This window comes from Pterocles gutturalis, unplaced genomic scaffold (genome assembly GCF_000699245.1).
Source record: "Pterocles gutturalis isolate BGI_N339 unplaced genomic scaffold, ASM69924v1 scaffold27399, whole genome shotgun sequence".
Taxonomy (NCBI): Eukaryota; Metazoa; Chordata; class Aves; order Pterocliformes; family Pteroclidae; genus Pterocles; species Pterocles gutturalis.
In genome coordinates this window covers 45601-69474 of record NW_010131496.1, presented here as the reverse complement: position 1 = coordinate 69474, position 23874 = coordinate 45601, and the positions used below count along the sequence as shown (strand labels likewise).

Here is a 23874-nt window from a genome sequence, read left to right as displayed (position 1 = left end):
GGAAAGAGAGATTTCTGCCTTCAGTCCTGCCTTCCTTTACCTGCAGGAGATCCAGACAGGCATGGTTGCTCATCTGTTTGGTAATTCTACTGTCCAGGGTTTATCATGCAATGTTGCTTTGCAAGTGAGAGTGCAAACGGACCTGGCCTGGTCATCAGATGCTCAGAGCATCCCCTGTTGGGATCACCAGAACTGCCAAAGTTTCTCTGATCCACAGCTCTTAGCAATTTGCTAAGATCCTTCCCAGGAGGGGCAAAACCCCACAGTATCAGTTTTGCAATAAATTACCCGGAGGGAGGTTTCCTACCTGCCCCACTAGGATTTGGCTGAGACCCTTACCTTCACCCCCTCACCAGGGTTTTAGTGAAGAGCTGCTGAGGTTGTTCGCTGGGTGCCATGTAACGGTAAGATTTCACTAAAAAATGAGATTTCGACAGTGACGTGTTCCAAGGAGAAGAGTCATATTTGTTTTAAAAACTCTAATTTTCCTATGAAAGTAAAATAAAAGAAGAGCTTTCTCAGCTTTTGAAAGCATGGGAAAGCCCCAGTTTCTTACAGCTTTTACAAATTTGGCCCCATTTTTATTTTGGAAAAAAAGGAGTTTTTAATGTCTCTTGCAACTTCTTATATGTGATCAGTTTTCCCTGAATGAGGGGAGTGATGGCACAGGAAGGTGGGGAACTTTTGTGAGAATAGGATTTTTTAATTATTTTTTTTTTAACCAGATGAAATTATTGCATTCCTTATTTAGTTAAGTGTTTATCAGCTGGGGTTTCTGGTGCAAATCAGTGCTGTGAAAGTTTCACCCCCAAACACAAACATCTTTTTAATTAAAAAAAAAAAAAAGAAAAAAAAGAAAGAAATGGTACTTCTTTCCATCCAACTCCATACTTGCCACTTAAAACTACTTTTCTTTATCACATCCATCCCTGGCATTAAGCCCAGGCTGGGAGCTGTAATGAAGAGAAGTACCAAGAAGTACCCAGGAAGCAGCATGGGCCATGGCACCCTGTTTGCGGTGTTGAGAGCCCTGGGGGAGGCAGGGGCTGGAGGAGGAATTGCTGTTGCTTCCAGAGAAAACATCCCGCGCCCCGGCTGAGAGCGCCTGGCAAAGTTCTGCAGACAACTCACTCCTCTGTTTCTGTATATCCATCTTCAGTGGATATCCAACTGTAGGCTCTGTCATCTGGCAACTTTCATCAGCATTAAAGGAAACATTTATAAAGGAAACGCAGTACATTCTACTCTCTTCCTTGCATTTCCTTGATCGATCAGCAAAGGGAGGAATGTTTCCTCTCTTGCACTCTTTTTTTTCACCCCCTTTCTTTTGTCTCCAGATGTTCCTGAGGCTCTATTTCAACTGCTTTGCACATGGGAAAACATGTGCCAAAACGTTGACACAATGTAAAAAAAAAAAAAAAAAAAAAAGAAAACCAACACTAAAAAAAAGCTGAGCATGCTGCAAAAATGTATCTGGGACCTTAAATATTGTAGAGCATCACTGACCCCCACTGGGCTGGGACACTCACTGCACATCACCCAGGTTGGGGGACTGGTACCTCATCCATGTGTTGGGAACGTTGTCAGATCAACATTTGAGAGAGACGAGGGGCAACTTTGCTTTAGGGTTCATGTATATCTATGCTTCAGAAGCTTCCCGTACAACTGGTGTAGATCAAACCAAGCCCTTATGTGTTTTTTATGTCCATTGTGAATAGAGTAAAAAGGCATTGGCTTAGATTACTGCAAGGGACCTTTTGGTTGGATAGAAAGAAAGGCTTGCTGGTGGTAAGGTTAGGTACTCACTGAATTTTTTTGCCCCAGTTGTTGGTGAAATCTCCATTTCTGGAGGTTCTTAGGGACAGGTTAAACAAGTATCTGTCAAGAATGTTGTAGAGAGAATAAGTTGAGGCAGTAAGATCATTTCCATGACCTCTCAAGATCCTGTTCAACTTGAATTTTTATAGCTTAGTGGGAAAATCAGGAGTGCTCCTCTCCGAACCTCTATTTGTGGCAATGATGCATTGTGGTTGCAATAATATAGGAAGGTACCTCTACCACATTGGTAAGCACTCATAGTATCTGCTTTATATCAAAAGCAAGCTAAATTGTCTTTTCTGTCCCAGGAAGTTGAGGAGAGGGTGATGTAGGTGTGTAAGGGACAGGGACCATCGCCACATGGATGTTGATGGAAACACAGGCCTTTCTTCATCTCTCATGAAACAGAAGACAGTAGCAGAGACACAAAACTCTTTTTACTCAGTTGCTACATGGTTCAGCCAGGCTGACAGAGAAGGACAGCGTGGCCTGCACGGGAGCATGTTCCTCTTGCCAGAGAGGGGATTCCAGCAGGACTGGTGCTGGGAGCTCCCTATGAAAGGGAGGAGTTCTCCTCCTCCAAGCCTGGCTCACCATCATGCCTTTTCAGAGACGTTCTTGTGGCTAAAGAAACTAGACTGGGATTGAGAAGACACGGTTTCAGTTCCTGGCTCCATCAGAAATTCTGTGTGACCCTTGGAAAGTTATTTAACCTGTGTGGGTCTCAAGTTCCCCACCTGCATGTTGGGTGTCCTAACAGTCCCCCACCTTCCCAGCGTGTTGGAAGGATTCACCATGAGGGCTAACAGCTGGCTGGGATAGTAACCAGCGTGGAGAAACGTTTGAAAAGGTGAAGCGTTAGCGGTGTGAGCCCACACAGTTGCAGTGCATCTGCTATGTGGAGTGGAACGGGACCTCCGGGGCACACTCAGAATGTGGCGGGTTTGCAGCCAAGCAAAGGGAGAATGTGAAGTTATATTGTGTTTGGAGGAAAGGGATGCAAACAACAGGAGAGTGCGGCTACTGCTGCACAAGCACAGTACAAATGACAAGGAGGTCGCTGCGGGGACCTGGACATCTGGAGTACAAGTGCAACGCAGTTAAAGCAGAGTAACCAGGACATAGTAATTAAATCACGGACTTGGATTTAATTTATGAAGTGTTACAGGCACACGTTGCAGCATGGAGCTCTGTTTGCTGTGAAAAATTGTGTTTTCTGACGTCTGCTGAAGAAGAGGGAATTAAGATTGATCTGTCTCCTGTCCAAAGGCTGTGTAAGACAACTGATGCATACAGCCTGCTGCTGTCAAATGGCGAAACTTCAAGCTTGGATCCTGGCACAATAAACCATTGCCAAGTGCTTCCTACTCAGGGAGAAGTCTGAGTCCAAAAGCAAAAAAAAAGGATAGGTAAGGAAAGCAAGACTAAGATGAGAAAAATACCATAATTTCCTACAAAATGCACAAACTACCTTTAGGTTTCCCTTCGCACTATTACTTCAGCGTCCTGAGGTCTTGGAAGAACTCCAGGACAAATGTGATCAATGCATCTTTCCTTAACATAATCACAGTTGGACACATACCTCCACAGGGAGGGAATAAACCCTCTCTTGTGGACCAGGGTTTCCTATTTTATTCCCTTTGGACAAATCAAGGAACCCAGGACCCGTTGAGTGCTTATGAGTTGCAGGAGCTCTACCATTGAGACTTAATTTGATTGAGGTGTGCTGGCAGTTAACGTCTGCTTATCCTCGTGGGTTAACTTCTGCTCTGGTATCCCTTTAAAATGGAATAACTGCGCCTGTCTGACATAGGTGCCCTGAGGAATCCCACGTGGTAGGGAAGTGCTTGAAAACCCTTGGATAAAAGTCACTAGGAAAGAGGAGGGAGAGAGGGAAAAATCTTGTTACATTGTTGACTTATGGTCAACGTTGTCCTCGAAATGCTGTTTTGTCATCAATATTTCTTCATTAGGAATAATGATTTTTCCACATTTACTGCCAGCTGATTCAAAGCCGTCCAAAAGCAGAATGTGTCATGAATCTCTAAAATGCATTCGCTGGCGAACTCTAAACAGAGATGATTAGAAAAATAACGCAGCGGAAATACTGGGTGTCTTGAGGCTGCCAGGGGAACTTTTAGCGAGATATTTTGTTCAATGTATTTACATATTTTAAAAATGTCCTTAGTACGCTTGTGTAAAGGCAGTAGGCTGTGTTTCTTCGTTCTTTCTTCTTGCGTGGTGTACCAGGGCTGCGGTGAGAACCATACTGGGTGTCTTGAGGCTGCCAGGGGAACTTTTAGCGAGATATTTTGTTCAATGTATTTACATATTTTAAAAATGTCCTTAGTACGCTTGTGTAAAGGCAGTAGGCTGTGTTTCTTCGTTCTTTCTTGCGTGGTGTACCAGGGCTGCAGTGAGAACCGGGGAATACACTTAGCTGATCAAGGGAAATTGTGTAATTGATAGGCACTCAGGATATGACCTTGTGGTATATTCCCACAGCACTGTTAGGTGGGAAAAGTTGTTTTTTTTTTCCATCATGCAGAAGTTTTAGTGATATCAACGGTTTTTTTTCCCCCACATTTCAGCAAATGCAGAACCTTCCCTACTTTGATGCTTTTATCAGAAAATTATCCCCTATCTCCTCTCGACATTGAATGCATGCTTTGAATTAATGAATTTAAGCCTTTTGTAGGGAGAAGGTTTGCACATTTTCTCTCTGCTTTCTTTACTCTTAGGATCTCTAGTTATTGCCTGACTTGTGTCTGTCAGGCACTGCACATCACATAGCAAGAGACAGGCAGTGGCCCCGACAGCTTGGTGTCTACGTGGGTATGACGGACAAATAATGCTGTAGCCTGAAAGAGGCTAATGCAGTCCTTGGATGTACCACCAGGAGCATCTCGAGCTAGCTGGATGGAGTTGCATTACATCTGTATTTGGCTCCAGTGTGATTGCTGCCGGAATATTATGCCGTAAGCATTAGTGTGGCATGTACCTATTCCATCATCCATCTTCGGTGGTGGATGTTTGTCTGATTGGCTCACATTCTTAATCTGACATTTAAAAGTGACTCATGTCCCAGATAAGGTTGGACACCCTGTATCGAATTCCTCATCTCTAGATCATGCCCAGACTCTGGCCAAATCTTAAGAATCTTGCTGAGTAACAGCTCAGATTATGGCCTTTCCTGTTCATCTCCACAGATAAAACCTGCATCAAGCACCAGTGACCTTGACTCTCTGCAACATCCTTTTTTAAAAATGCAATTTCTCCCTGTTCATCCTCAACTAGAATGCAGCTGCAGAAATCACTCTGTAGTTTGTAACTTAGGCCAGATCATTCCTGCCTCTTAGTTTCTCCTCTGGTTTCATTTCTGCATCATATCAAACAGAAGCTTCTTGTCTTTACTTGCAGGGCTTGTGATGACCTATCCCCACCCTTTTTTCCTCTGCTATTCTCCAGTGACACATCAGCTCATCCTGCCCGTCTGCAGGTGTCTATGTTCAATCTTCAAGCACTTTCATTCCCTTTTGTGCTGTCTTTGTCCTTTCCTTAGAAGCATCCCATTAAACTTCCCTCAAACTCCCTCCGGATTCTCTTTCAAATTCTTCCTTAACCTTTTCCTTTGCTAGGCTGTCTGCAGCCTCTTTGTCGATAGTAAAACATTTAGAGTGCTGAGAGCACAATTTTCCTTGCTGACCGGTTTTGTCTGATTACTTCTTTGTATTTCCTATCTGTACCTAGTTGTTATTGCTTGGATTTGATTGTAAACTCCTGCAGCTGGGTCCTTCTTTGTATTTGGTGTTTGGCCAGTACCCAACACAATGGGGCTCCTCCACAATCTGAACAGCCAGGTGGTGGTATAAGCAAAAACCATATAATAATAGTAATAAAATAATGAGGAGTTAGGATGTGGCATCATGTGAAATATGAGCTCCTCTCCTCCCTTCCTCCTCTTCCTTCAGATTCACAATATTTCAGATTTTTTATGTGACAGTAGACAGTAAATGAGGTTTCAGAGTAGAGTATGGGAGCTGATGTTTCCTTTCAGGGCTGAAGTGTTTCCCTGGGATGCACTCAGTAATGATGGCATTTCCCATCGTTTCAGCAGGGAAGCTTCTGTGGTCACCTCTGTGTGTCCCCCCAAGGTAAGACCAACTTGTGGCAGCCGGGCGAGGCTGAAGGAAGGTCACAGCCAAGGTTAGGAACCTCTTCCATGCAAAAATAGAGGACTCCAGTCTCCCAGGCTTGCTGCCAACGTATCACCTTCTAGTTTTGCTGAAAGGATCTTGAAAGAGGACCTAAAAAGGGCTGAAGGAGCGAAAGAATGTTGAAATGACATAGTTTCATCTTCGTGCCGTTCAGTACTAATTTTGTCCTTTGTCTTTAAGCTGCCTTTTAAGTGCTGTTTGTCTCTGTGGGAAGCAAATGGGTCACGTTGTTCTATGTTTCTACTGTAATACGCTGCCTGCTATTTTTCTCTTAGATTATTTGTGTAATCTTTTTTTTTTGTGCAATCTGTTTGTTCTTGAGTCTCGCAAGTTTTGCCTTTGCTACTTCTTTCCCAATAAGCAGTGTAACTTGTTCTGTATTCACTCCTGGGTATTCTGTACACAACGGGCTGGGTTATTTCAACCAGTGTGAAAATATTAAAATGGAGAACATGTGTGGGCACTTAATTGTGGTGAGTCCGACCACAAATACCTTCGCCGTTGGTAATTGGCACACAAGAAAAGCAGACCTTTGTTTTGTTTTTATCAGACATAATGAGAGATACATTGTTTTTCGTGGGGTTTTTCTGGTTTTCTAAGGAAATTAGGTTTGTGCAATCGCACCGCCCGTGTGCATGTGCCTGTCTGTTTGTCAGTTCCTCCCTCACCGATAACGCTTGAAAGCAATAATCATTTTCAACCAAATTGGAGTGAGGCGCAGGGGTTGGAGGAAGCGACCTGGTTTTACACAAGTCTGGTGAGTTCAGAGGTTGCACCAAAGGTCTGCAGAAGGTGCAGCCTTTACCAGCCCCATCACTGCAAGGCAGATCGGTCATGTATTTGCCCCCGTGCCTTTACCTGGATCCAGACACCTAACTGTAAGCTCCCGAATTTGAATATTTTGCCTTATTTGCTTTTACCCTTTGGGCGAGTGACTCAGTTGGGGGTGGTGCTGGGCACAGAGCTTGTGTTTTGATTCTCACTGGAGCGGCCATGTCTCATGAAAAACATGGTTTGCTCCAGGCCACAGTGTTACAATTTGCATATAAACTTAGGAAAAAGGAAGCTTTCTTTCAGCTTTCCTGTGTGAGAGTTTACAGGAGCATTTCTGTCTGTGTACATAATAGCAGAAGCCGGGCTTCTCATAAATGTGGATGGGTTAAGCCTGTCGCTGCCTGAATGGGAATCTGCTGTGGAAAAACCCAGAAAGAGGAAGGAAAGCCTAAGGAAATGCCAGCTTCAAGGGGAGAAGTTGGCCAAGACTTCTGTTGTGCTGCTCTTTGGTTTGTACCTGGCCACCAGCAGTGTAGCTGGGGAATGCCTCAGAGCTGTGCAGGAATGTAGCCTCAGGGCACCTTCGGGAGGCAGAGAAGATGTCTTTATGCCCTTTGCTCAAAGACAGGATGGAGGTACAAAGGCACCGAGTGGTTTGCCAGAGATTACAAGAGTATATATTTGTGTTAGGAGACGGACCCAGGTCTCCTGACACAAGAAGTACAGCCAAAAGTATGGTCTACGCATAGACAGCTTCTCCAGCAAATGGAGAGATGCCTTGGTCAAAGAGGAAGATAAATGTTGAAGTATACAAGAGCTGGCTAAATTATGAATGTGAGAAGAGGAAGAGGAGAAGAAGACCAGATTCTCCCATGTTCTACTCAGATGTTAACAAAGAAAGCTGAGAAGTGTTTGCATAGACACTACATTATTCCGTGTCCAAATGCCTCATAAAAATAATACTGGATGATCACAGAATGGCACACCAGGGAAAAGAAATTCTTCAGCGGAATATTCCCTCTGGAAAAACACTGTGAAAACTAATACACTAATGGCTTTCAATTTCATGTTTTATATATAGAGATATTAACTGCTCCCCAGATGTCTCTTCATATTACGGCCCAGCTACACGAGCACTTTGGGGAAGACCTCGGAGCACGCTTGGTCTTGTCTGCACACAGGACCAAGGAGTGCTCTCTCGTTGTATGTGCAGCTCCTGTGATGTATACAGTAAGTTTCTTCTACCTCCTTCCCAGAGCAGTCCTGCTCCCGTGATTCTCTCCAGTGGGATTTTTTTTTTTTTCATCTTCCTAGTCCTTCTGGATTTTTCCATTCTTCCCCCACGCTCTGCAGCCTCACCACCATGCTGGGAACCCTGCATTCCTTCTCCGCTTGTAAAAAAGGAGTCCTCACAAGAAGTGGTACCGTGGAGCGATTAAAGCACAACACTGTCAATCAAAACACTAGTAACAAATGCTAAAGAAAGTTAAGTTTAAAAACAACATTATTAATTGCTTTCTGGGGGTTTTCCAGGCTTGTCTGGATTTATCTGGTGACTTCTCTCTCCACATTGTTCAGACTGAGAGCCGTTTGAGTCAGGAACTGTCTGTCCTGTGTAATGCCAGCAACGGTTATGCCGTTGTAGCAAATCGGAATGATCTGGGTTCTTTTCCAAGCTTTCCTAATATATCTCAAGTGTGTATATATATCATCCTGCCGCATCCTGAGGGATCCAAAAGTAGCTTACGTGCTTTGTTCCCTGGATGGAGCCTATTGGAGTCTGGGACAGGTACGGAAGAAGTCATGAGTGCGGGGACATCGATGGTGCACTGTGCAAGGACAGCAGCCCTGCTGCTGGGATGATGGGACATGTCCAAGTCCTTTTAGGAAGTTTTGCAGGATTTGTTTAAAAAGGCCAAGAAACACAGACACTGGTATAGGAGAACGTTGTATTGTTGCTGGATTATTTAATTATTATTAGGGACATATTATTTGTATATGCTTTTATGAGTAGTTCCATTTTGAACTCAGTCTGCCTTCCTGCTTGCACCTCAGCCCTCCCTTCCCTTCCCCTCCTTCCCACCCTCAGATCCCACACCCCTCCACCCATAGGGCCTTGAAGAGAAGTGCAGGGTCCCAAGACTGGGGACACAACAACTATACTCAAACCGGAGAATACCCTTTTCAGTGGGACATAGTTGCTCTGTTGCCTTCGGTGGAACTCTCCTGTGTAGCATGGCTGAGATTGTCCTAAACACCTTCCATGGCTCTGTGCATGAATTATTTTCAACACTGATTGCTGGGTAAGGACATCAGGTTGCATGGGATATCTCTGCTTTCTAGAATTCAAATGAATGGCAGAGGAAAATTGCAAAGGTGTGCTTTCCACCCACCCCCTTCCATCCTCCCTGCATCACAGTCATCACTAGGAAAATGTCTTTCCCATGCTCTAAGAAACCCTCTTTCTCTGACATGCTGCTTTGCTTTAAATCTATCTGCCACATAACATTTCCAACAACAATTTTGCATATATATGTGTGTGTGTGTGCAGGTTTTTCGTCTGCTATATGTTTGTACGTGGCATTAGGAACCTTTTTCAGAAACAGTCAGAGGTCTTAGGGCTTGTCTTTACTTAGAGTCCTTACTAGCAGCTTCTGATACACTTTCCTTGAAGTACCATAAGAATAAAGTATCCACACATCAATTCCTTGAGGAATAGTTTCTATGCTTTAAATAGGCACAATATCTTAATGCGTATCAATCTTCAAACAGAAAAAAAAGACATTTTACCATCTAAGTGAAGATATTGCTCTCTTTGTAATCACTCAGTCTTTAGCTACTACTTTTGATTTAAAATATCAACTAGCCCAGCATCAGTACGTTAGCAAGAGCATGAGGATTGATACTGCTATACCGGCAAAAGCGTAAAAAGTGAAATCATTTTCCCAGTGTCATTGGCTCCATGGAGGGAATTGGTTTAAGCTGTGCAAGCAAAAACTACTCTTTAAATGATAACAATTGTGCTTCCACCAGGCAGCTTTACGAGGCATCCTACCACAAAACCCTTTCATGTGGAGGCAAAGCTTTAGGCACAGGTTTATCCCATCTCGCTGAGGAGCTGAGGGTGACTGTGTAGCGGGATTAGATGATAGCTGAATGGTTTGCATTTGGGGCTTAGACTCCTCCTGATGATCCCTGGCTAGCAGCAGCAGTAGAACTGGTACCAGTGCAGTGTTGGGAGCCGGTTTCAAGCCTCAGTTGGTCTTTCCACGTGGGCCAGCACCAGAGTGCTTCCCAATGGCACTGGATCTTTGCCAGCAGTGGCACAAATTGTTCTTCTCTGGACTGGGTTGACCTGTCGCCCTTGCCTGCTATGCAGCACGGGTGTGCAGGAGGACCTTCTCTGCAGTTGAAACCAGGAGCTTGCTCTGACTCGTGTCCTTTCCCTTTGGTGACAGGGCGCTGTGCCCGCTGTGGGGAGAATGTTGTTGGGGAAGGCACCGGCTGCACGGCCATGGACCAGGTCTTCCACGTGGAGTGCTTCACCTGCATGATGTGCAACAACAAGCTGAGGGGCCAGCCTTTCTACGCGGTGGAGAAGAAAGCCTACTGTGAACCCTGCTATATTGTAAGTACCCATTCTTGTTTGCACCCCAATTTTAATGCACAGACGTTGGAAATGTTGATTTATTTCATTGCTGTGCGGTTGCCTTACAGTGAAAACCCAACAATCCCATGGCAGTGCTGTGGGCATCAGCTTTGCCATGGTCTTCAACAGAATTCTGATTATTTCAGCCTGTCCGGGTGAATTTTGTTTTTTAATCTAACCTGTCTCTGAAATGAAGTGGCCGAAGCAGGGGAAAGAGCTCTGTAAGGAGCAGACGATGGAGTGATTCTTAAAAGGTAGTGTTGTGCTCAGAAGCTTTCTGTGTTGAGAAGCCTGATACCCAAATGCTTACAAACTGTGGTGCCTGCTGAGATTAAGAAGGTGAGGTGCAAGATGGCACTAAAACTTCTAAAATCAACACCTTGCATTGCTTGATGGAAGTCCTTCTCCTGAACTCAGGGTCTTTGGATTGGGTATCTTTGGAAGTTTACCCTAAAATTTCATTTCATGCCTCCAACAAGCTCTTAGCGCAAACAATTAACAGTTGCTCTGAGGAGCTGCACCTTTTAAGAGGCTCCTGTAAGACCTGGTTGGGACCAGTTGCACAGTTACAGATTAAAGGAACATCGTATAATGTTGTGACCTTAGCATCCAGGATATAGGGATAATCCTTGTGATTTAGAATACGAAAAGTATCTTAAAGTGTTGATAGGTCTTTCTCGAAACCTCCAGTTCAGAGTTCTTTTTATAAATGCTAGAGCCAAGGCCCTTCCAGAATTGGATTTGCACTTCTGAAAGTAAAAATTGATGCTTTTTGTGACACTTTTGGCATTCCAGTAATAATTGAAGCAATAATATGTATTTCTGAAAATGCCACTAGCATCCCATTATTCCTTCTGTTTCTGCAGTAGTGGAATTTGCTTTGGGATTTGCAGTGGGATTATTGCTGAAGTATTGAATATAAAAAAGGGATAATTCTGTCTTTTTTACAATGACAGTGATATATGGACCTCGTTAATTGGCTTTTAAAAAGTAAATGATCTTTTGATGGAATGTGTACCTTTTAAACCTTTGCCATTTTTGTTTGCACTAAAATGGTTGCACCGTAAAAAATTTAAGGTTAATTTCATGGCAAGTTTGACCATGTGTGACCACTGCAGACTTTAGGAAGGTACATTCATAGTAGTTGGAATGACTTTATGTAACTTGAGTTAAATGTTTCATTGACTTCAGGCTGGAATTGACTTCATCTGCTTGCAGATTGATATTTTCTTTTCCTCTTTTTTAAATCAAGCACGCATTCTTCACCACTCATCTGCTTTAGTTTGGGAAAACATCTGCATTAGCCACTGTAGTAATGGTTTAAGATTATTTAATCCCATTACTTATACACTTCATTAGCCTGAGTGAATTTTTGGCAAGAGTTCAGTAAACTTCCTACATTGGGAGATAAAAGGATAAAAAAGGAAAGGGAGAAGGATTCTGTTCCTAATTTTCTTTCAAATTTATCTTCTATCTATTTAAGGAATAAAGGAATGATAATTGCCTGGTTGCATCTGCGTTTGTACGTTCTGTGATACCGCTTTGCAGCTTGGAGTACAGAGGAAAGAGTCAACGTTTAATAGCTTTTTTTTATATAACCAGAAGGGGCCTTTAAATGTTTATCCATGCAGTCCACAAAAACCTGGTTATGGACTTAACCCAAAACACGTCTGGATCCATCTGCTGCTGCACATGCAGGGGAAGGGATGGCAGTGCTGATGGGGCTACGTATGTGCAGCTGGTACCATGGGAAGGGATGGCAGTGCTGATGGGGCTACATATGTGCAGCTGGGCAGCTGGTACCACGAGTTGGAAATGGAAAGCAGGGATCTGGCAATCCGATGTAGCAAAGAATGAAAAAAAAAAACCAAAACACCCAACACCCAAGCACACATTAAATTCATAAATGTGGAAGAAGCAAGTGTTGGGAGCTTAAGTCTTGATACCATTCAGAAAGCTCAGGACTCTGCTGTGCATCGAGGCACCTGCCATGCTATTGACTTCAGGCCTGAGGAATTTTGTGTTGTAGAGCATATGTCTCATTGATTTTTTCAATGAAATGAGGTCTGCATTGGCTTCAGTAGGATGATGAGTGCCTAAATAGACTGAGGGCCTTAGCTAGACTTGCAAGTTGTTCTTGGAAATGGATTGGGGACCCTTGAATTGCTGAGGCACAATCACAATGCTTTTGCCTTTAGATGTGTGATGCGGTCATACTGAAGTCAGGGAGAGTTAATGACCTGCTTAAAATCTAGCCTGTTCTTAAGGATTTTGCTGAATTGTGGCCTCTGATTTTTTTGGCGCTTCCCCAAGTGCCATTATCAGAAAAGAACTTGGGACAGTTGGAGCCCTGGTTCTGCAGGAAATCAGTGGGACTGAAGAACCCAGACTTACATTCCTGTGGACCTGAATTCTCATGGAAGGTGGAGCCTGTGTGACTAGCCCGAGGTTGCATGGCTAATCTGTGACTGTGGCCAGCTGAGAAAACAGGATTCTCAGCTGGTGTAAATCTGAGTAATTCAATGAAGCCTGTTTACTGGCCTCTGTAATTCACACTGATCTCTAGCACATCCCCATTTCCCCAAGTCCACACCTTTTAACTTCTTATCCAAGCCATTAGCCCAAGCTGCTCCATTTATATAAAGAAAAGGCACTATATTATTTGCCTGGTTGTGATATGCAAATTTATGAATTCTTTGATTTTTTTTTAATAATTCCCTTGTGTGACTTGTGGCCATACGCGCATAAAAACTATGTGCAAAAATAAAATACACATTTTTCAACAGTTGGAATTGGCTAATCTTCTCAGTTTATTATGTGACTCTTCTTAGTTGTGAGGGAATAAAGCCATAATTAAGATTATTGTGAAGGGCTGTATTTAATTACTTGTTAGTCAATACCAAGCCTAAATAGCCTGCAGGAGGGTTGTTTTGTTTCTGGTTTTATTTATCGGTGACCCAGTTAAGATGAAATTCCCCAGAAGTCTGAATTAACATGTAAAGAGATCAATCACCTGGTTTTTTTTTAAAAAAAAAATACTTTTCCTAATTGGAATTTAAGTACTAGGTCAATTTCTTTCACACAAAAATCCCCCCACCCAAAAGCCAGTCGTTATCATTTCCTGTTACATCTTATGAATGCGGTGAGTTCTGTTGCCAATGTGTTCGCTGGTTTTGCTCTGCATCCAAGGATTCTTTCATTATTAATGTTATTTCTAAAAGAGTACCAGTCTTCTCCATTAAGAGGCTTCTTGCTGAACTAAAAGCAACTGTAAAAGATAAAGTGTTAATAGGAGACAGATGTCTCCCTGTCATTACAACAGTCAAGTACCATCAGAAATATCACGATAGGGTTTCCAGTGTAAGCAGCGCTGTACACGTGATGAATACTGTGTCCGCAGTGTGTTCTCGGTGTACTTTCCCCTCCCTTACAGGGCACATTACTGACAAAAAACATTTGGTTTGCTTCCTCTAAGCAGTTGAAGAGATTTTAGCACTGGGCTCAGAGCAGAGAAAAGGTTAAGAGTAATATCAGTGGAACCGTGGTTATAAAAGATTGAAGAGCAAGATGTTAGAGCCGTGCCAGCTGTCTACTTTCCAAATACCGTATTATCATAAGGACTGAGCACAAGGTTAACCAGACACACTGATCTGGCAAGAGTCATGCTGCTGTTTTGTGAATGGGATGTTCTTTGATGTCCTGATGACATTCTCTGGCACGTGGAAATTTTCCTCCCTTCCTTACCTGCTTTCCTGGCAGTCCAGTGGTTGGCAGTTGGAGATAGACCCTCCGAGGCTGAGGGTGGAAAGGTGCTGAGCACCTGCAGTTAGCGCTGAAAGCACCGACATCTTACAGATGCTCCTGGCCGCTGAGGGTTTCTTCTGTCGTGTCCAAGTCAATGTGACCCACCACTGGGCCAATGGAAGGATCATGGTGCGATGGGGAAGGGGCGAAGAAAGCAGAAATAACTAATCGAGGAAAGACAAAATAGCCAGGGTCAGATGAAAGAGTTTGGAGAAGTGGTGGGTTGGAAATGATGAGCGATTGAAGGAGAGGAAAGAAATTGTCTAGTGTCTGTCTGTCTAGAGTGGGTGAAGATGTTGGGTATGCTCTGCAGTGCCCCAGGGATCGAGGTTTCCTGTTTCTGCTGCGCGCTGCAGGATATTGAGGACGTGACCTTAAACCCTACCCCAAAGATCCCTTACGAGGATTGTGCAGGGTGAGGTTCATCTTTCTGTAGTGCTAAAGCTGTGGAAGTGCTTGAAGGGGAAGAACTGTGCATGGAGGTAATGTCCTGATCACTGCTGTTCCCCAGCTTTAAACTCAGGATCATAGTGCTTTGTGTTTTCCGCTGATTATTGTTTTGTGAGCAAAAAAAACCCCATATTTTCAAGGTTTTTCACTCTTCTTAGCTTCTAACTTGCTGGCCTATCAGAGGCTGTAGTTTGGTAGAAGATAGTTCAGACCAGAACACAAAAGAAATGGTGATGGTTTAGAAAATAATGTGACTAGAGCCACTGGTGCCATGGAGCATCCTGGGAAAGCTTAAATTTGCTTAATTGTTCTGAAATGTCGTTGTTAACTCAATTTGTGCTCATTGAAATCTTGGTCAAAGTGCCATCGGCTTCAGGGCGACTGGTGTTGTCAACCTCACCCTGCGTGTGCACGGGAGTGGGATTGTTCGAAAGCTGTGCAAGAGCAGCTACCTCCAGCACATACGGTTTAAAGCGTGAGGTTGATCCCTGCAGTAAAATTACATCTATTTTTAAAAATAATTCTGCAATTTGTAAGCAGAGATTACAGCACTAATTTAGCAACCATGTAACAATGTAAATTGGACCAAAAAAGAGAAACTATAATTTAAAGATTTTTTTTTTTATGATACAAGTTTTTTTCTTTTTTTAAAGTAAAAAGCCCTTTATTCTTGTTTTTGTCAAGCAACGTATTGAATTTGAGAGTAATTTATGGAAAGTGCTGCCAGCATGGTATTGCGAGTGCTCCACAATTTGAATTTAAACTGCTCAATGGGATCATTAAGACTATTATGCCTGCTTTCCAAAGAGTTTGAATTCAAAATGACAACTGGAACAAAAATATAAAATAAACTAAAGGGAAGTCATGCACTCTTTACGTGGTGGAATTTTTCTGCCCTCCAAGTATTTCATTGAGATCAATGCTTTTCTTCAATCCTCTCCTAGAAAAAAGCTGGTGTTGCTAGTTTGAGCCTGGTGCTCGTGCGTGAGTCATCGGCAGCAGGGAGCTGAACCCGTGACCCGTGGATCTAAAAGCATTTCTGCCGTAGCAGAGAAACGCAGCTTGGCTGCACCAGGCAGCAGCAGGCTCCTGCCCTGGATATTTCTTCCCCACAACAGAAGAGGTCCGTGGGCACAGCAGAAACAGAACAGGGCTTTGGTTTGCTTTAATCCTGTCGATTATTAGCTTTGATCATTTTGTTAATCTAAGCCCAATTGGTCACTTCTTGGGAAAAAAATCATGAAAAGGAAGACTGTAATTCCTGGTAAACTGCTCAGCATTTGTAGAACTGAAAAATGAATAAATGCCTTGAGAGCATAACAGCCCTTTCTATTGATACCACCCAGCAATAATTAATATAAAAAACACTGATGGAAGCTGGGAGAGGAGAGCAGCCATAAACTCAGCGCTACTGCTTTGGCTGTTAAACGGTCTGTGCAGTCAGGGCATAAAATTGAGGAGGATGGGGCTCTACTGCATAAGCTACACCTGGAGCTTCCAGGAGTCCAAGTCTAGGAGGTATAAAGACGTGTATGCATGAGATGAATGAAGCAGCTTCTGCCAGAACTGGGACAGATTGGGAACTCAGCTGTCCTGAAGCCTGCATCTGTGTTTTCAGTGACCTACCAGCTGTAACAGGGGTTGGGTCATGGCTCTTGTTTTGTCACTAGGCAGGAGGAAAAGGTCCCTTTGCAAGGGGGCAGGGGTCAATAACCTCCTTTCTGAACTGGAGGTATAAAGAAAGGAGAAAGCATGCCATGTGATGATCAGGTATGCTGTATAGGAACTCCTCTGTAGAGACTCGGGATCATATCAAAGAGGACGGGCCCAATTCATCTTGCTGCCCAACAAGGACAGGACAAGAAGTCTACAAACGAAGGCTGTAAGAGGAAGAATTTCTAGTGCTCTTGGAAGACATGAGAGCATGAACCCTGCCAAGGGCTGGACTAGGCTCACCTTGGTTGAGGCTTCTCTGAGGGAGACCACACGCTTGTCTGCTGAGGGTGGCTAAAGAGGATGGAATTATTCTTTTCTCGGGGCAGCAGGATGTGCTTGGCTAACTGGTCCAAATCACTTGATGGGATTGAAGATGTCATGTACCCTATTTCCAACCTACAGTTGCTGTTTGCCTTCATGCTGTTGACTTGTGAACGCAGCTGATTGACATTGAGGTGGACAGGGAGAAGATCAGGCCACACCTTGGCTGAGTGGAGTGTTGCTTTAGAGGAAGACCAGCTATGGATTGTGGAGGTAAAGGAACTTGATGATACCAGTGTTACGAGGAGAATGTTTCTGGAAAAGTCACCATAGTGCTGGACAGCATCTTAATAGGTACATCTGTGCTGGAAGATTGCTCATGAAGTGCTGATTAATTACTTCAGTGATGTCTTGGTAGGTCAAAGTTCTGTGAGGGATGGATGGATCATTTCTCGTGGTCCATCTTTTAAAATGTGTCCTTATTAGGTGAAGACTCCTTCTGCATGTGTTGGCAGTCATAACGACTTGAATTGTCATCTTGCCTCTGCCTTGCACTTTTATAATTAGAGGGATTTTTCATATTTGATTATAGGAACTAAGCATTGATTTGACATGTATAATCTAGAAAAACTGTACCATGGGAAAATTTGTGGAGGGAGTTCTTAGTGTGACTGAAGTAAGATTATATTGTGAAGGACCAGCTGCTGCCATTCGGTGGATTTCTTGCCTCACAGGGTGAATTACACTGACCAGCTCTATGTTCTTAGGAAGAAAATAGTCTCCTTTTCTGCAGGATCAGTGGGATTTTATGGCTCCTGGCTATACCCCTGGTTATGGATCATACTACAATAGAGGGAATGGTGAAGGCATTTAGCAATGACTTCAAGTTGTGATTTGAGATTTTTTCCCTTTAGAAGTTAGTTCAACTGTTGTCTGCCTTTGAAAGCTAGCAGCAACAGCTTGTAAGGAAAGAATAAACTCTTGTGCATCAGCATCTTTGTAGCAGTGGGAAAATCTTTCTCATTTGCAGTCAAGTGTAGATGGGTATTAGATGGCAAGCCACATCTAGTGTTTGTAGCATTTGTCTCTGCTTTTCTTTCAATTGCACTTCACCAACTTCTCAGCCAACTATTTGCTGCTTTCACCCATTCCTACCTGAGCAGCATGTAGAGATCCCACTGTAACAAACTCTCGTTGTGGTGTGTCAGTGATGACAGACCATAGCCTCTGCCTCTAAAAACCCTCCTGGGGAACAGCAGCGAAGGGGCAGGGAAAGGCAGTGGCATTGCCCCCGTCTTGCAGATAGAGAACTGGCCCCAAGGGGCTGAAATGCGGTTTGTTTACAGCATGGATCTCCATTGCTAGAAGCCTTCAAGGACAGGTGGGGCAAACATGTAAAAACACTGAACAGACCCAGGGGACTTTTCTAGCCCTGCTTCATCCATGCCTGAGCTCGGTCCAGGACCACAACCATCACCTGCAGCGTGCAGCTCAGGTTTGCCATGTCCCAGTGTTCTGCCTGGTAGCAGCCTGCAGAGGTCTTCAAGCGGAGTAGCTACCTTTCTGTTCTTCCCTCCTTAAACCACTGCTGTTTAGCCACGGGGCGTGAGTATGAATGAGCAGCTGAAAGCTGAGTGAGGGCTCTTGGAAAACCCAAGAGGGTGGGAGGTACCGTGCCAAGTGTTACTGCTTGCTTGTAACCTCACATAGTTATTTGTCAATTCGAACTGCTGAAAACAATTATTTTGGAAAGGCTGTGATTTATTTGAAATAGGACCTGTAATTTAGGTGTGTGTTTCCATCAGATCTGTGTATTATTGAATTTGCTCTGTCCTTCCTAATGCAGTGATGTCAAAGTGCTGCACAGTGTCCGGAGATCTAAAAAAAAAAAAAAGAAAAAAAGAATTCACTGAAGTAAATACAGGGTTAATATGTTAGCAGACTCTTTGGATTATTTTGCAGTGCTGGTGCTGTGCTGGCAGAGCTGCTGGTGGAGCACAGGCCTTGCAGCCAGACTGTGATACCTGCCAGTAACAGGGCAGAATCTGTCCTGGGAGGGGGGTGTTTGGATTTAGCAGGTATGATTTCTCCTCAGCAGCCCTGCTGAGAACAGAAAGCCTAGTCTCACTCGCTCTCTGATTCCAGATGCCCTCGTACTTTGGTCCAGACAGTGATTTGCAAGCCTGAGTGCCAGGGAGGCTTTTGCAGCGTGCCACTTCAGCCGTCTCCTTGGTGAAGCCACACTCCAAGGAATTTGCTCTGGCTAAAGCTCAGCCTGTGAGTCCATCCTCCCTCTAGCGTCCTGCCTCTGTTTCTTCACTCCAGGACACGGGTTTGCCTGCCTGCAATGTTTGTTTGCAGTAGAGGAAACTGTTTCACTTGCCATGGCACACACACACAAACCCCAGCGGGCTTGGGAAATTTCTGGTTAGGAAAAAAACAAAATGATGCTGGGTTAGGGAAAGCGCAGCAGGCATGAATGATGGCAGGAGAAAGCGTTTATTGATTCTGAGAGTATGGTGAGTGTTTGGTGCTCCTGGAGTGTCAAAGCAAATTGCAAGTATGTTGTTTTTTCTCAGCTGCATTGATTATAAAGCTGTGGGGCCAGTATAATATTGACAGAAGAGGTAAATCATCCTCTGGGCTATTTTGGGCAGAAGGAAGACCAGATTATAGCTCAACGCTAGGGACAAGAGAGGATTGTGCACTGGTATGTAGCAGCTTTCGCAGGAGCAAAGAGCACGTTGGTTCGTGTGGGCAGCAAGACCTGCGGTCCCTGCATCTGCATCCCTCCTGGGGAGGACCATCCATGTGAGTTGAGGCAGCGATGGCACCGTGAGTGTTGGTGAACATGGAGCTGGTGGGGAGTCTGGATGGTTTAAACTGAGCTATGAGATGCGCTGCCCCTGCTTTTCCCTGGCTGCTGTTTCCTGACTAATGTTTGACGTAGAAGCACCACGTGGGTTTTTCACAGCAACCTGATGCTGTAACCGGGTATCTTCTCTCCTGGCTCTCTGAGGCAGTGCAGTAAGTTCAGGGCATCAGAAACTGGTGGCAATCTTTATGCTACGTGCCCATGTTTCCAAAGGCTTTCACTGTTGCAAAAAATGGAGCTTTGTAGGGGAAGAAAACCAAGCCAAGAACTCTTGTCACGTCTTTGTTTTCAGGTATCAAGCAGGGATTTGATAGGCTGCTTCGGGCACCGTCAGATTGTGCTCTTGCAGATGCTAGGGATTGGAAGAGATCTTTGTATTGTTTTGATTCTTATTGTCTTGCTGAAGTTAATCTGCTAACATGTGATAGTTTAATGCTGTGGCTCATTGTATTTACATTCTTGCTGTTTGACTCTCTAACACCAAGTGGCCTTCTGTTGTTTTCGGATTCTCAAGTTACCCAAGACTCTGTATGTAGGTATTTTTTCAAACTACTCTGAAAAATCTACGCAAATAATGGTTATGGTGCCCAAAACGTAAAAGTTGCCACTGACCAAACCTGGATATTTTCTCTTGCTTGTGAAGGGAAGTAAAGCAAGAGGGGGGAAGAACAGTGTTGAAATGTAAATTAACTTTGAGATGTTATCAGGGATTGAAATTTTAAGTATGAATATTCCATTAGCTCCTGACAATGTAGTTTTTTGTTTAAGGACGTGTTTGAACCAATACACCATCTTGGCGTTCTACCAACGGAGGTATCCTTGTAAATGCAATCTGTGTTAAAGCCAGACAGCACTTTTAAAAAATTATTTAATATTTCCTACAGCAAGCCATCTGTGACTGGTAATATTTTAGGAAGCAAATGAACATCTTAGCAACGTTCTCCACTCTATTTGAGTAACTTTTAGACTTTTTAAATTAGAAGTGCTGCCAAATATTTATGTTCTGTTGTGAAGAGAAAAATATTTGTTTGACATCCTAGTCTCCCTGGCAATTTGCAGTCAGTTGCTCCTCTTAGGAGCTGTGCTTTTCTCTTGGGTAGTGTAGGACAAACGGAGGTTATGGGCATCCCTGAAGCTGTCTTCTGGACTCATTCCTTGACAGAGAGTAGGAGCGGCCGTAGCACCCGATGGGTCTCTGTAGGGAGCAAGAGAGGTCCTTGTGTGAAGGATGCAGTGTGGGACAGGGGCAGGTTGGGGACCAGGTTGTGCCCGCTGCTGGTATTGGTGGGTTGGAGGGCAGTGGAAAAGCCACCGGGGCACAGGTGGCCAGTGCAGCACTCCTGCCAACATGCAAAAAGCTCAAGAGTTACCGGCAAAGGCAAACCACTTTGCAAGATGTTTTCCAGTGCATCTGCCACAGACACTGCAGCCATTGCCAAGGCAACCAAGTCGCCAGAATTTAGCAGCAGCAAGGCAGAAGGAAAAATTAGTGATGGTCTAAGACATGGCTGGCAAATGCTACTGAGCCTAAACTGCCCTGAACCAGTCCTGAAATAGTTAATTCCATTTTGGAAAAGCTGAAATGTTCTGAAGAGTGGCATAGCACCAATTTTTGCTCAGTACTCATTTGGAATGGTCCATGTAACTTGCCCGTACTGGCCACCTTTGGACTGTTGCAACCAGCAGAATCCCAGGTGCATCACCAGCACACAACCTGTCTCATGGCTCTGCCTGTAGTATCAATGCCACGCATGGAATATACGTATTCTTATATGCTGGAAGGTCCCTGCAACATAGAGGAGGAAGAGAAAGCAGTCCTGAGTTGCTCTATTACCTCTGATAGGTTTACTTCCCCTGCGGCATGGCAATAAGATTAAAGTTTTATAGCAATATCACCTCTATCCAGACAAAAAAACCCCATAAAACCTCTCCTCTCTGCTACTTAGATTTCAGACTCTTTTATAGAGGTTCTGCATCTGTTAATAAAATCCGTAATTCATTTTGAACATTTTATTGTCACTTTGGATAAAAGTTGAATCAGATAGAATTATTGCCCTTCTAATATTCCCTTAACCTTTGCATTTTAGACTTAGACCATATCAGTTAAATTTTAAAAATCACTTTTTTATAGACATGAATGCCCCCATCTCAGTTTTAGAGGGTCCTTTCGCACAGAAATGCCATAGTCTATCTTGAGGTCATGTGAAAACTTGAAAGGCTCTAATGCAAGCACTGCTCGCTTTCCGCTAAGTGTCTTGCATGCCCTATTAATTACTTTAATGGTGACATGCCGGTTTAAGGGAGTTCTTTATTAATACCGCTAAATCTTTTTTTATTGTTGTTTAAACACTTTTTCTTTCCTTTATGTAGATGTATTTAATCCTTTCTGTCTTTAAAATAAATGAGTGCATAGCTCCACATGAGGCGTTTGACACTTCCATTTTGCATTCTCGGGAGCGAGTAGGGAAACATTTTCCTCCCTTACCTGCCATGTCCATCTGTACTTGTGTCCATAATCATGTGTTAGGTTGTTGCTGGGGAAGCAATTTTTGAACTTGAACAGCGAACTTGATTTTTCTCTTCCCGGATGTTGAGATTTTAGCGGTTAGTTTGGCTGTCTTGTTGAAAAGTGAAGCCCTCCCAGTCCAAGAGAGGACTTGCTTATGTTTGAGCCCTTTCTTAGCGAGGACGATGCATTGATTTGCTCTCCTCAGTCTGAACTCTTCTACGAGTTCCTTTTAGCTTTAAAGATTTATAGCATGCACCATCCTGGTTTGTTTATAGAGTAGCCCTTTTGCTGAACTAGCTGGCTGGTAAAGCAGTGACATCCATGCCTGCAGTTGGATTTTAGTCTGTGAGATCTCTATGGCTTTTTGAGGTGATATCTTTTACAAAAGATGTGTTTTGGTTCCATATTAGTTGTAGATTTTCTTGGTCTGGGGAGGGGAAACAAGGTATGAGAAATAAATTGTCTTTGGGACCTGGAGGAACTTTTTCAAAAGCACATAAATGGCTGAGGACCTTGCTGCTTTTTGGTTTGGTAACCCATTCTTGACAACGAGACTTAAACTTTTATTCCTAAGTATTCTTATTCTTTAGTCACTTTTGAAAGTGTTGCATCCAAAGTGTTGCCTCTCCAATGGCTGTTGATGGTGGGTTTGCCATGGGACTCTCCCACATTTGAGGTGTATAAATAAATTTCACTCTTCTTTAAGAAAATTGCAATGCGTTACTGAAAACCTGCTTTCAAAGAGGTTTCACCAACAGTGACTAGTCTTTTCTTTGGCGAGGGAGCAGTGGTTTTGGGATGGGGGTTGTCTTTTGGTTTGGATGGGCAAAGTAAGAAAACTTTTGTGTTCCACTGAGGGGTTGGTCTGTTGGCATCTCCTCTCCCAGATGACTTCTGGCTCCTAAAAGCATCTGTGCCCAACTGGGTAATAGAATTTCTGTGCATCCTTCCATGGCCCACGGATACCTAGACGTACATACAGACTTGCCCAGGAAGAATCTGGAAGCCTAAATTCAGTCTGAAATAATTTAGCATTTGCCTGGGAAAGGTATTCCTTCCTCTGGTCGACTTTCCCTTGGGTTTGTCCAAATCACTCAGCAGTTACCAGTAGCACGCTTTGCTGTTGAGTGGGCAAAGCCTTTTGCTCACAATTGCTATTTTGCTTTTGGGAGCAGGCGGTATATTCATGCACTTAGACGGTCCTAAATGGTACCTTTTGCTTTTTCAATTTTTGCTAAAATGCACCCTTTGCGTTTTAGAATAAGTAGCTAATTAAATGGCAAGGCTAAGTGCTGGTTGGCAGGGCACGGGTGTAGAGTTGCTCAAGATTAGACAAGGGACCTGATCCTGTAAATCCAATCGCTGATCCTGATTTGAATGTTTTCTTTGATATTACTGGGAGCTGAATCAGACTTCTGGGACCCAAGACAATGTGGTTAATGACAGCGTAAGAGGCATAGACCCCCATCTCATAAAATGACCCTCTTGATCGGGTGAGGAATCTAGACTAGCTACATTAACAAACTTCTCAATTTCTAGTTTTTAAAGTCAAAGATAAGTAAAGAGGATTCATGTGAATTTTAGTGGAAATTCCCTAAAATTAACCAAAAAGCTAAAAAGATGCTTTTTTTCCCCCCTTTAGCTTGTCTTTACTTCCCTTTTCCCTTGTGAATACCTTGTTTATTTTTCTAATAAATAATCATATTTTAAAGCAGTGTAAATAAATTGCAAAGTGTGCTCCAATGGGGTGGATAAATATATTCCATCTGTTGGGGAGTGATTATTAAATAATTCACCAGTG

General features: G+C 43.5%; 1 protein-coding gene across 1 annotated transcript in view; it reads left to right on the top strand.

Annotated features, from left to right (window-relative positions):
* LOC104467033 (lipoma-preferred partner homolog) overlaps positions 1–23874 on the top strand; it is a gene marked incomplete at its 5' end in the record, with an annotated part of 70663 nt that overhangs the window by 16107 nt on the left and 30682 nt on the right. Inside the window, one exon of the mRNA XM_010080643.1 lies at positions 10268–10437. Coding sequence (XP_010078945.1) covers positions 10268–10437 — 170 coding nt within the window. The remainder of the gene's footprint in view (positions 1–10267; positions 10438–23874) is intronic.